This window comes from Strix aluco, chromosome 4 (assembly GCF_031877795.1).
Source record: "Strix aluco isolate bStrAlu1 chromosome 4, bStrAlu1.hap1, whole genome shotgun sequence".
Lineage (NCBI taxonomy): Eukaryota > Metazoa > Chordata > Aves > Strigiformes > Strigidae > Strix > Strix aluco.
The window spans coordinates 91,889,669-91,903,025 of NC_133934.1; the positions used below are offsets into that span (position 1 = coordinate 91,889,669).

At 43.7% G+C, this 13,357-nt stretch overlaps 1 protein-coding gene across 2 annotated transcripts in view; it reads right to left on the minus strand.

The window, feature by feature from the left end:
• The window catches only part of RBM25 (RNA binding motif protein 25), a 34,336-nt gene extending 25,770 nt beyond the window's left edge, over positions 1-8,566 (minus strand). For both annotated transcript variants that reach the window (XM_074824278.1, XM_074824277.1), the window contains exons 1-2: positions 8,376-8,566; positions 1,015-1,135 (exon numbers count right to left, since the gene is read on the minus strand). In XM_074824278.1, the coding sequence (XP_074680379.1) occupies positions 1,015-1,120 (106 nt within the window). In that variant the 5' untranslated portion in view covers positions 1,121-1,135; positions 8,376-8,566. The remainder of the gene's footprint in view (positions 1-1,014; positions 1,136-8,375) is intronic.
• Positions 8,567-13,357: the final 4,791 nt, after the last annotated feature.

The window sequence follows — 13,357 nt, forward strand, 5'->3', positions numbered from 1 at the left end:
AAATTTTTGATGGCAGAATGCTACCTAATCAAGAACTCTGCCTTTAGCAGAAAATAGGTAACATCTCATGGATCTCAGGAAAAAAGTTCAGAAAAATTAATGCAAATAAGGATTAGCCTGATGAATGGATGTGTACAAACCATTCCCAAGTTCAGCCATCTGGTTTCTGAATACCTTTATTGTCTACAAAACACTTGGGCACAACACAGCTTAAGACCATATAGACAGGAGTTATTTTCTGCAGCCCTTGTCATGAATTTCAGAGGGGTAATTCTCTGATGTATTTCTCACTCCCACTTGCTCTGTGGTCTCCTGCCTTCAGTCACTGTTATCTATGCTGGGAACGTACAGGAAGAAGGTACAGAAAGAAGGTGGTTCCAGACCAATGAATTAAAGTCTCAACTCAAAAAACAGAGGTTGATCTTACAGATGAACTAAGGGAAGAAAGATGGGATTCATTTGGGGAAGATCAGAAGGAAAGAGGAACATAACAGTAAGTTTGCAAGATGTGTGGAGGAAAGTAAGTAGGAAGCAGAATAAAAGTGGGACTAATAAAAAAGTGGAGAAAAACAATGCAAACTGTTGGACCTTCTCTGAAAATTACTCCTATATTTTCACACCACACGTACTCAGTGAACCCAACTGTATCCAAAGGCTATTACAATGGCTTATTTGAAAGGAATTGAAAATCATAAGTCTGCTGTCAAAACAGTGGCTCTTCGAATACCTAACATTAAAAAAAATCACCACCTAGCTTCAGTATTGGAAAAAAGGTCCAAGACAAAGTCTGGTATTGTCTCTAATGGTTTGATTTCTGGTCAGAAGTAAGAAGCTTTCAGAAGACCAAAAGGAGCTTGCTCACATGACATGATCTGTGGGTAAACTAGACACTCAACTGCAATGTACATGGATCAGTTACTGAAATAAGAGCCAGTAACTTTTGTAAATAACACAATTCAGAACAATAAATCGAAATTTACTTCTACAACACTTTCATATACTAGCATAACTTACCAGGAGGTACAGGTGGAGGAAAGCCAGGAAACTGTGGAGGTGGGATCCCAGGGGGAAGCGTTGGGATTCCCATAGGAGGGCGATTCAAATGAGGTGGAAAAGACATTCTTCCAGTCACAATCTGTCAAAAAGATAGAAAAGGAAGCTTGTACTAATCAGTTCTCAAACATGAATTACAAAGGCAATGCAAATAATAAGCGTCCAAAATGATTTTAGATCTTTATATGGACATTTAACTACAAATTAAAACTATTTTTAACTCTTTTTCCGCAGGTACTCATTAAGTTACAAATGTAGAAGAAGTCTTCTTTCACAATGAAAAACCGCTCTTCCGGGAAAGTGTTTCAGAATGAAGTGAAAAACAAAACTATATCTGGCTCCTCGTACCAATGGTTTACAAGCAGTGTGACTTAAACAGCATTTAACAGTTTGTCCGGTTTCTTTAAAATAAACTTATCTTTGCAGCATCTGAAAACAGAAGTAATCTTGTAATATATTTTCTATAAGGCAAATAGTTCTCTTGTACAAGAAATGATCACACACAATACAACTGTGGAACAAGATGAGAGAAAGAACTGGAACATCCCAATGCTCAGCATTAACTGGAATTGTATTTAAGATGACACTGGGGAGATCCCCAAATTCCACCAGAGACAGTTAAAAGCTTGGAAGAGGGTTCTCTGAACTATTTTTAACTTCCCAGTTCACATATCTTCTAGAGCTCAACTTGGACGATAGCCCATAAGCTGAGAGTCAGTATGTTACCGTGAAGAGTAAAGATTGTTTTAACATCATGTGCTATTCAGATTATTATGTGTGTATTATTGACCCTGTAACAGACACCACCCAATAATAAAAAAACTCAAGATCACTCTTAACACAACTAACAAGGCATGTATTCTTGCTTCCAATGTTATCTCAGCAACCTTACACGGTCAAGTCTTCAAAAAAAGTTGGCCCTCAGTTCCTGTAAAAACAAAACTGGTCACCAATATCACTGCTGAACATATAGGTACATTCACACTGCAGTGGGGAAGCGCTAGAGGAACTTAAAACACACTGGATCGTGTGGATAGGCATCACAAAGACACAATGTCACAAGCGACAGGAGCCCAGGTAGCTGTCTGTGCAAACATCTGTGTTTCTCAATGGACCGTACAACCTGCTTTACAACCTACAGTACCATATCTTCACTGCAATTGTTTTCCAAACAGGCAACCACCAGTCAAAACTGAAGCAGGCAGCCTTGAGAAAAAAAGAGTTCTGGTAAGCAAAATTCTGATATGTACAACAGACCTGTAGATTATAAAATGCTTTCCCCAGCTTCCTGGCATTGAACACTCAAGAAAGAGGAAAGGAGCTTTGCTGGAGACAGATGTGCCTCCCATACAAGAGCAGGCAGTTAATGACAGTCTGAAAATCTAGAAGTAAGAGCTAATATCAATACTCTCCCATAATACATTTGGAAGAGCTAAAAAATTATAATAAGAGAATCATGTAGCAAAACTTTATTCCCACAAAGACTGGAAACAACTATGAGAGATAGACAGTGGACTGGAGAGGATAAAAGGGAAACCCAAATGTATTTGGTAATACCTTTGAACATCAGAACTTATTTATTCTGGTTAAGAACACTTATATGACCCTATAGCATAATTCACTCAAAGTCACATTTACAGCTACATCAATTACAAGAGGTTCGTGATAATGACATTCATTAATTGGCCCCAAAGGGCATTCATCAACATCTCACCAGGAAAAAAGATAAAACGCTCCTGTGACACAAGGTCTAAGATGGTAGAAGAAACAAGAAAGCAAATGCAAGCATTCATTCAACAGTTCAATAAAGATTACTTTATGAAATATAAGAAACATAAACCCTTTTTTTCTTCCCCCTTAGAATCCATATGCCTAAAGACACACTTCCTCTCTGTCATTCTTCAATTTTTAAAATGGAACGGGCAAAGAAAAGCAGCAAAAGTGTACTGATAAAACATTTTAGGTGGAAGAACATGGTTTATTGTCTCTTCAGACTACATGCACACCAGCTGACATCCCTCTAGAATGCGAAACTTAAATGGTGTGGAAGGGAACAGAACTCCCTTATCCGCCTTGGCATCACTATTTGAAACTTTCTCCACCAAAAAAATCAGCCAACAGTCCCAGGAAAGTCAGAAAACTAAGATCTTTGAGGCTCTCAGTCCTTATCTATATTGCAAGCTGATAGACAACTGGACAAAATTTAAAGCTGTTTTGTGGCAGGATGGTAGAGCAATAAGCTATGGGGTCTGCGATGGTTCTAAACAGGCTACAACAGTGTTACACCATATGAGGTCCAGAAGACATTAAGGAATGGTCTGTTAAACAAAAAAGAACAACTGGGGAAGTAACTTTCCAGGCTGCCTGCAGGTGCAGTCCCTTCTCTTGCTCTGATAAGCACTTTATCTGAGACACTATTTTGGAGAAGCTAAAAAAAAGACCTAGGGACTAAGAGGTGAAACAGTTGTTTGAATTAAAAGATGCTGAAACTTGCTGTACTCAATGGATGTTACATATGCACACAGGCAAATCTGGGGGTTTTTTACATTTAAATAAAAAAAGCAAAGATTTAGCAGACAATGAAGTAATTGTCACTGCATAAAAGGAACAAGGCAGTTAAGTAAGAATGGATCAAATTTAGTCTTTCAATCTTCTAGTCAGATGATGTGAAACACACCGTTATCTGTAAGGCTTCAACAAACCGTTTTACTTGAAGCACTCTGGTCTTATTTTTTTTCATATTTGTACAGTTATTTTCACAGCAGCTAGAAAGCTGCTCTGTTACTGACTTAATTCTTGCACGGACTGATCCTAGCACCTCTGCTGCCTGTGCCACTGAAGAGCAACACTAGAATTAAAGAAAGCATTTGTCTCTTTCTTGCTACTATATGTAACTATCAGTGTGAAACTGGCAGAGAGAACAGCTTAGTTCTGTTTCTGTTATGAAAACTGTGAGGATCAACAGATACCAAGATTGAAACTGCTCGCTGGAGAAGTGAGAGATCTGGACAAGAGAGGAAGATGCATCCAGTTCGTTGCTGCAGACAGGATGCTATAGTGAAGGGAACTGCGTAGCACACTTTTTCTGTCAGCAGCTAGAGAACACACAAGAAACATACATACTTTTCCAACAGTCAACAGGGGCCTCTGACATCAAATTTATAAGAAACTACAAACCAAGGGTTAGGTATGGAAAGTTACAAGATGCTAAGCTGGGTCTAGGTAGAATACACTTGTAGAAGTCTCAGGAACAGCATCTTGAACTTCTCTGCAGACTGTCCTACTACCCTGCCAGTACAGTTCAGTGATCACTATTTGCTGTGGTCTCTGTATTGTATACGGTGATCTTCAAATTTCCCCAATATATTCAAATGTGTAAGTAAGGAACTAAAGAGTCCTGAGATGTTTTTAAAACCTCAGTTGACTTATTAAAGCATTACCTCAAGTGAAATTGGATGTAAGCAGCATTTTTGATAGCTGCATTTCAACTAGCAGCTCTTTAAGCGAGAGATTAATTTTGTGAATGTTACAGAGATCACAAAGATACAGGGGTAAGAAAGGCAGTGAGCATCTCGCCTGATGCCATTCAAAATACTGAGATAATGACATCTTCAGCCCCCAAAATGATGGATTTATGTCTGGTCTCTGACTCAAAGTGTGGTCAATTTAGGCCATGTCCATGCCAGCAAGCAGGGCAGTACAACAGGAGCAGGTCTGTTAAACAGAACAGATGGAGCTGAGACCCTAATGTCCACACTACACATTTTGGGGAGGCCCACCCCACTGGAACGAATGCCTGTTTGCAGGTAGGAGTGCATTTTTCAATATATTTTCATCCAAAAGGAATCCAGTTCCTCCACTGGAATAGTGCAAACCAGTATGAAAAAAAAGTTTCCCAAGTGAGGATAACTGCGAGGCTTCCTTCAAAAGCACACTCCTGATCCAAGTTAACACAGGAATGTAGGTGCACACTTTACTGGCCTTAGGCAATTTTCGTAAGCTGCAGATTAATGATGTCATGGGTGGCAATACGTCTAAGCTTACTCTAAGCAGACCCAGCTCAAATCCAGCCCGAGCTATTAACGAAAACCAGTGCTGCACAAACACAGCTATAACATTCCAGGTTCAACTTTGGCCTAGAAGGAGTTCAGTTGCTTTCATATGCTGCTCTTCTGAGTTAATAAGTCCTGGTGGAACCAAATGCCATGCAGAGCCAGCTGCACCAATCTTCTGAAACTTTGAGAGGGTACAGGGATACCCGTACGGCTCTAAGGTTTGCCAAAATCCACTGAGACTTGTTAATTCTGACTCAGTGCTATCCCTGCTGGGACACAGCCCTGTCCATTAGAAGCACGCTGGCAACTGCACAGGGCTGGCCTGAGGGCATGCTGGACTCAAGTGTCTGAGACCACGCAGAATTACTACGAAACAAGGGTCACCATCATTCAGACATTGCTGCCCTATGCTTCTTTATTATCTTCAAATCCCAGAAGTCCCCACAAGAGCAGACTGACTGTATGAGTAGATTGTATTGGTCTGGCTGTATGGTATTTTTTTTAAATCATAGTATTCTTTAAACTTTTTTTATTTACTTGAGTTTTTTAATAAAGGGGTGAGGAGATATGTCATAAACAGAATGTAAGTTTCATAAAAATCAATGGTATCCAACATAGTTTAAACTGACAATTTTATCACCTACTCAGGGCAGCACCATAATTCTACCAGTGTCACAGGATTTAATCTCTTTAGTATCTCTGTGTTCACACTTTTATTTAAAAACCTGCAAAACATTTTAACCATTTTCAAAACAGTTAAGTTCCCCATGAAACAGCTACAACACTTACTGTTGAGCTGCTGTTATACTAAACAAAGTTAACTGTAAAAATCCTGAAGTCTTAATGCATAAACAAACTTAATGTTTTCAGAATATGTACATGTAGTGTCATAACAGCAGTGACAGTATGGCTGATCTAGCTTGATTTCATTTTGTCTGATTTTAACTTCTCTTCAACATTTTCCCAATACAATCCTTCTGCACCACAAAAAATCTGAACACTTAAGTCTAGAATAAGTAAGTTGCACGAAATAGCTTGGCAAGCTAGGCCCCAAAATAAGGGAGCAGTAAGCGCAAAACTTGTTTGGAATTTTTTTTTTTTAAAATGAACTACAATCCAGCTTTGATTATAATCTTAAGGTTTAGAGTACTACAAGAGCACCTGACAAAATCCACACGCATGGTAAGTGTGTATCACTATGATATTCAGTAACACCCTGGTTAAACAGATGTTATACCAAGACATTTGATTTGTATATCCATGTTACTATGTTTCACTGAAATGTCCCTATAGAAAAGCTTTCACACATAAAAATATTTTTAATGTTTTTTAAGAATTAGACTAATTCCTAATAAGAATGGTACGATGTTTTGGCATTTAATTCTAATGTCAATACCTAAGCAGCAACAGAGAGTGAATAATAATTTCCTCTCATTTATGACAAAGTGTTGTATACATTTTGTGTCATATGATGGGTGCAGCTGAGCAACAAAAGCATTTTCAGAACCAACTGGAGAAAACATATGCAGTAAACCAACCTATTCAAATTAGTACTGTCACATAGGCTTTTACATCAGTCTCTACATGATTTTTACAGGATTTTTAAGCCATTCCATGACAAAAATAAATAACCTCATAGTTTGTCAGTCATTGGAGATACTGTTTATATTATTGCTTCACACCAAAGAAAAAAAAAAAACAACCCCTCTGTGTAAGAAAAATCTTTTATTTCAAGCCAACTCAGTGAAATGTCCACTTTCTTATATAGCCCTGCAGTTTTCTCCAAAATTGCCTGCAAGCTAAGCAAGGCATCAATGTCAAACAGACACGGGAAGAGATAAAACAGATTAGGATTTTCTAAGTATATTTATTTCTGAACAAGCAAAACTAGTATTTGCTCAAGTCCGTTTTTCAGAGGTGATCTAGAAAGTGTTCACTAGCCACCACGGAATAAGTTGTATCCCAAACTATTACTATGAAGCAACCAAGAAGCAACACACTCATCCAAACAAAAGTCTCAGTCCGAAAGCCCTTTAACTAGGGCTCCATTAAGCATGTCACCAGAACTTTAAGATCTTTGGTTTAGTTCCTAATTCTGTGCCTCTGCACCCATATGAAGCCCAAGTCAGTCAAATAAATGACTCTTCACCCTAACTTTGCTATTAACTCTTCCCAAAACACAAACGTGGCTGTGGCATTACAGCATTTATGGGCACTCGAAAGACAGAAGCAAAGAAACGTGAAGCGTTGTGTACGATGCCACTCTTTTACCGGGAAACTAAGAAACTGTCCTGTTCTTCCTTCTTTGAATTTGTTCTGGACCACCTTCCATAAATGCTGATGCAATACCTGAAGCAATGCTTTCCCACCCCACAAAAAATTACTAAAAATCCGTGTGCATGCATTTTTAATCTGAATAGACTGAGAACTCTACAACTTTAAGATTTCACTTCCTGTAAGCCCATGTAAGACCTACTACCAAAAAAAGTTAGTTGTGTTCGGGATGTTCCCTGTATTTAAACAAAACCCCTTCTTTTCTTTCAGGCAAAGGTCTTTTTTCTATAATGGAGAAAGACATCATGTGAATAACATGCCAATATACACATCACAACTGCTACCGACACGGATGATTCACTCGGATTCTTTCACGCACGAGCTACTAACACGTGTTTTAGGATGACCACCCCACTCCGCACTAACGACATTCACTTCCCCGCCGCGATCCCCTGGAAAAACGTTTCCTCGCATGACCCGCTTCCCCGACATCGACAAGTAAAACCCCACCGATAGTCGGAGGCGGCCCGGCCCAGGCCAGGGAGCAGTTTCGGGCGCCGGCACAGCTCCGCCACGGGCTCGTCCGCTTGCACCCGACAGACGCTGGGCCTCGTCCCGGGCGTGCGATGGGCTCCTCTCGCCTTCCGCGGCACCGCCCGCCGCCCCGCCCGCCGGGGCCGGCTCCCCGCCGCGCCTCCGGGAGGCGGAAGGGACTCCCCCGCCTCCTGGGCGGGAGAGGAAGCCAAAGGCCCCCGCCGCCCGCCGCCACCCTCCCGCCAGCACCTCCCCGAGGCCGCTCGCCCGTTCCGCCTCGCCACTAGGCCCGGGCCGCCTCCCCGCCGCGAGGCGTCTGCCACAGCCCAGGGTGCGGGGGCGCGGCAGAGCGGCCTCGGCCCGGCCCCGGCCGCGCCTCCTCTCAGCAGGCGGCCGAAGCGCCGCCGCCGCCTCCGCCTTCCCTCCCCCTCCCGTCCCCCGCCGCCCCTCGCTTCTCACCCCTTCGCTGCGGAGCAGGAGCCGCGTCCGGAGCGTCGCCGCGGCCCCTCCGCGCCGCGCGAGTCGGGGATGGGGCCGGGGATGGGGTCGGGGGACGCCGCTGGGCCGCCTGAGGCCCGGCTGGGAAGCCCCGGGGCGCCACTAGGCCGCGAACACACCGCGCCGAGCCGCCGCCGCCGCGCTGCGTGGGGTCATGTGACCCGCCCCTTCCGTCGGCGGCCCGACCTGCACCGCGCCACGCGACCATAGAGGCGGCCGTGCCAGAGCGCCCTCCCGCGCCGCACCCAGACAATAAGGCTCCCAACCATAGAGCAGCGGCGGCTAGAAGGGCACAGAGGGAGAAGAAAGGCGTGCGGGCTGCCGCCATCTTTGCTGGGGGCAGGTGATGCGGCGCCTTGACCCTGCTCGGAGCGTCGCCATCTTGAGGTCAAACACCGTCGCTCGGGGCTCCCGGCGGCTGCGGCGTAGGGGGGGTTGGAGGCCCTGGAAAGCTTCCCGCTGTGGGTTAGCACCGGCTGCTGGCGTGCACCCCTCACCCTCCCGCACCGGCTCGGTTAGTGCGGGGTGCCATTTCCGGCTGCCGCGCTCTCGGGCCAGGCTTAGCTGCGACCCAGCCGTGACAGGGGTAGGTGCAGGCTGTACCCGCAGCCACAGCCGCGTGGGAGATGCGCCTATTGCTCTTAACAGGCTATTAGTAAGGAGGGAACACGTGTTTTAGCTGTGTTTAGCAAATTTCTAAGGGCCTAGAAAGCTAAAACGAAAAGCAGTCTTATGGTCATTGTGTGTAAAGATACAGAATCATAGAATGGTTTGGGTTGGAAGAGACCTTTAAAGGTCGTCTAGTTCCAACCCCCGTGCCATGGGCAGGGACACCTTCCACTAGACCAGGTTGCTCAAAGCCCCGTCCAACCTGGCCTTGAACACTGCCAGGGAGGGGGCAGCCACAACCTCTCTGGGGAACCTGTTCCAGTGCCTCACCACCCTCACAGTAAAGAATTTCTTCCTTATATCTAATCTGAATCTACCTCTTTCAGTTTAAAACCACTACCCCTCGTCCTATCCCTACACTCCCTGATCAAAAGTCCCTCCTCATCTTTCCTGTAGCCCCCTTTAAGTACTGGAAGGCCACTGTAAGTTCTCCCCGGAGCCTTCTCTTCTCCAGGCTGAACACCCCCAACTCTCTCAGCCTGTGCTTGCAGGGAAGGTGCTCCAGCCCCCCGATCATCTTTGTGGCCTCCTCTGGACCTGATCCAGAGGTCCATGTCCTTCTTCTGTTGGGGGCCCCAGAGAGCTGGACACAGCACTGCAGGGGGGGTCTCACCAGCATGGAGTAGAGGGGCAGAACCACCTCCCTTGACCTGCTGGCCATGCTGCTTTTGGTGCTCAGGATATGGTTGGCTTTCATGGAAGGCAGTATCTCTGCTGGAAAAACTAAAGACTTACTCTGTAAGTAAAAAGAGCAGGCACCAGTATCTTAGGCAGCCATATGTTCAGCAAAAAGATGTCACTGTGCTATATAAAGCAGCTGGGCCTAGCTACGGTCTACAACCGGTAGTTTCCCTGACCTACTTCCAGCATTTAGATTACCTTAAAAGACAATTTAAAATGTACAGTTCCCCCCAACATTACATGTGAGACCATAGTTGCTGTAGTTACCACAATGATGGCAAGCAATTGCAAATGGAAAGAGGAAGTGACTGTGAATGGAAAGAAGGTGGTCTTACAGACAATACTGAGGTAGACCACAACATGAGCATATGTGCACAAAGCTGTTTAAACCATTTTGGATCGGCTAGGGAAAAAAAATCTCACTGTTTTTATATTACATTTTCCACAGTTCACATACACTGTTTAAGGAAAAGTGCTCAAAAGACAAGAGTCTAATGACACTCCCCTCCACCTGTAATGGCAAGAAAAGCATTGGAACTGTTGACTTCTTCAGTACAAAGCAGATTAAATCTATCTGGCTGATGTCACATGTGCTACTGAACAGTCAACAACTGAGCTGGAACTAAGGTCATGTTCATCACCTTGCTTTACATGATGATGTGCAAGGGTAAATATTTTAGCAGTAACAGATTTAGGAAATAGTTCGAGATTGAATGCAATTCCTTCCCCCATCAGAAACAGCATTTTTACTTTCTGTTAATTACAACTCATTCCATGCAGCCTGCATATCTCCCTTCAACTAATAAAAGTTTAGTAACTGCAGTACTGACTACTGTTAATATTTCAAATAATTTATAAACATACTAGGTAAGTAAAAATAGTACTCATTTTACAGCTTGCAGGAAAACCAAGGAAAAGAGAAAGGACGTAAAAAGAATCTTCTAAGTTTCCTGTTTCTATGCTCTTGTCTCAGATCGAAACTGTTACCTGCTTGAAAAAGAAATGTGAAATCCAAACTCACTTGTACTGCTGTAACAAGGTTTTATTTACAGGAAACATTGCAAAGGCTTTCCTAATTTAGATGTTCATCTGTTTTGTTTAGCCAAAGAAATAGACCATTTTGCATTTACTCTCCTTGTACAAATCATGAACTTCAGCCTCCAGTATCCTTCCTAGTCAAGGAAGAATTGCATCAGAAGCATCCATTAAAAATAGCTACTTTCACATCTCTACTCTTTCTGCTATTGAATTTTAGCATTACCTACACCTAAACCTATCCATGTTATCTTTTTACCCTTCAGTTGTGAAACTGAGATCCCACTTTCCAGATACTGATCACAGTTCACTTTATTCAGTTCCTTGCTGCAGACTCCAGAGTTTCATGCTCAAGCTAATCAAAAAGAGTGCAAAAGATGGATTTTAGTATTAAGGCCAAAATTAAAAGAGGTGGTTTTTATGTCTGCAGTTTTGCATTTCAAGCGTGAGAGATCCTTCCAAACATGCTAGGCAGCATCTCAGGGTACAGGGGGTCAGATTGTTTCTAGGCTGTGCAACATTTTACATGTTTTATGGGTGGAACAGAGTTCTAGTCCACAGCTCCAGAATCACTTGCTAAAAACGATCTACTACAGTGGTGAAAGAGTATGGTCTTTATAAAAATGTGACTAATCACTGGGATCCTGGATCCTTATCGCTCATCTGCTCCAACCAGTGCAAGTTCCTCTCTCTCTTCAGTATATGCTATGTTACTCCCGTGGACAACAGTAAAACTTGTTTTCAAGGAGCAGCTGGAATTGATTTTTTACATAAAACCAAATTTATGGTTATAAGTAGGGCATTTAAAAGAGAAATTAAATTTACACTTCCTATTCCAGGAGCACAGTGCTGCACTTTTTCTAAGAGAAGTAGGAAACGGGGATGAAAGTTTAGGCTTTATGCAGAAAGTAGTAACTAGCACAACTTTGTATGTTTTGTAATATTTTAAATAAAAGTAGCCTTCAGGTATATTTTTTTTTAACACCACAGAATGAATAATTACATCTTGTCTTTTCTTCCTCATACCCTTTAATCGCTTCCTCTATCACATTACCAGCCTAAATACAGCCACTTAGAGGCAGATCCCTTGGATGCCAAACTCTCATTGATTTATTCCTTGGCTCCCCATGAATAGCACTGTGATATTTAAAAGTTTCTACCTCATATGTATTAAACATATATGCTATCCAGGATTTTTCTCACTGTGAAGGTATTTGGTTCAGCAAAAGTTTATTCCTATAGATGTCAGTCTACTTAGTTAATCTTTCCTGCAAAATACTGAATGAAAATACATTATTGTAATAGTATGAAAGAGAACAGGGAAGGCAGTTACTGTGCCAATCTTCAGTCATTCATCATCACTAAACTACATGGAAGAGAAATAGATAAACATACACAAATACACAAAAAATATACACAAATAGATATGGTAGAACAAAAGTCCTTCAGCAATACACCTGATTTCAGACAGGGCCTCGGTCACTCCTAGTGTTAGGAACTTCCCTGATGCCTTATTTCTGTGGTAATTGGTCCTGCTGACTCAGTTTTGTGAGACGATGATACTTGATGATCACTGCTGTCTACATGGATATCCAGCTATGTAATTTGGCTCCCTCTCAAAATTCTTTGTATACAACCAAACCAGGGGACCAAACAACAGGACACGTTATAGCTGCCTGTCTATGGTCATCAACATGCAAAGTCCACTCAAGCGAACCAGTGCATCTCCTTCCTCCAACGAGGTAACCATTAGCATTTGATCCAAGCATCCAGCCCAAAACTCTGGTTACTTTAGAAGAAAAATTGCTTGTGCACTGGCTACACTACAACAAAAATATTTTTGCACATTACCTAAATCACATACTTTTGGAAACACATACAGCCAATGAAAAATAACTTGTCCTTTCCTTGTAGTACCCTGCCCTTTCCAGCCAGTACCACAAGCCAAAATGTCCTTGGAGCTGTTGCTGGCCAAGGTTGGTTCCTCACCGTGCAGATTCTTTGACCGCCTCTCTCTGCATCCCCTACCTGTTCCCACAGCTCCAGCTTCTGACTGCAGACCTGCCATTTTTTGGCAGGTGTGGGCCTCTATTTCAGATCTGCAGTCTCTGAAGGACTAAATAAAGGGCAGCAGTACACCCATTGCCTAGAGCTACCGTCGCTAAAAGGAAAAAAGGGCGGCAGTAGCAGTGACCCATGGCACTCCTTGTCGAGGCTGGGTTTCGAAGGGAGCTGGGCACCCAGCTCTCTCTCGGGCGGGCACCGTGACCCACTTGCTCGCCAGGCCGGGAGCAGCCGCTTGGTCGCTCTCCAGGTGGTGAAAGGGCAGAGCTTCGCTGCGAATTTCATGCCCCAAACACCTGCTGGCGGCTATTTACGCTCCCCCGGCGCGGGCCCGCGGGGCAGAAATAAAGCAAAGAGAAAAGAAAAACCTGAGGGGACAGTGGAAGGGCCGGGAGCGCTGCGGCTCCCCAGGGCCGCCCTCAGGGGCGGGAGCGCCGCCTCACGGCACGGCCACCGGGACAGCGCCCTCCGCCGCCCCCCCCACCCCGGTAATC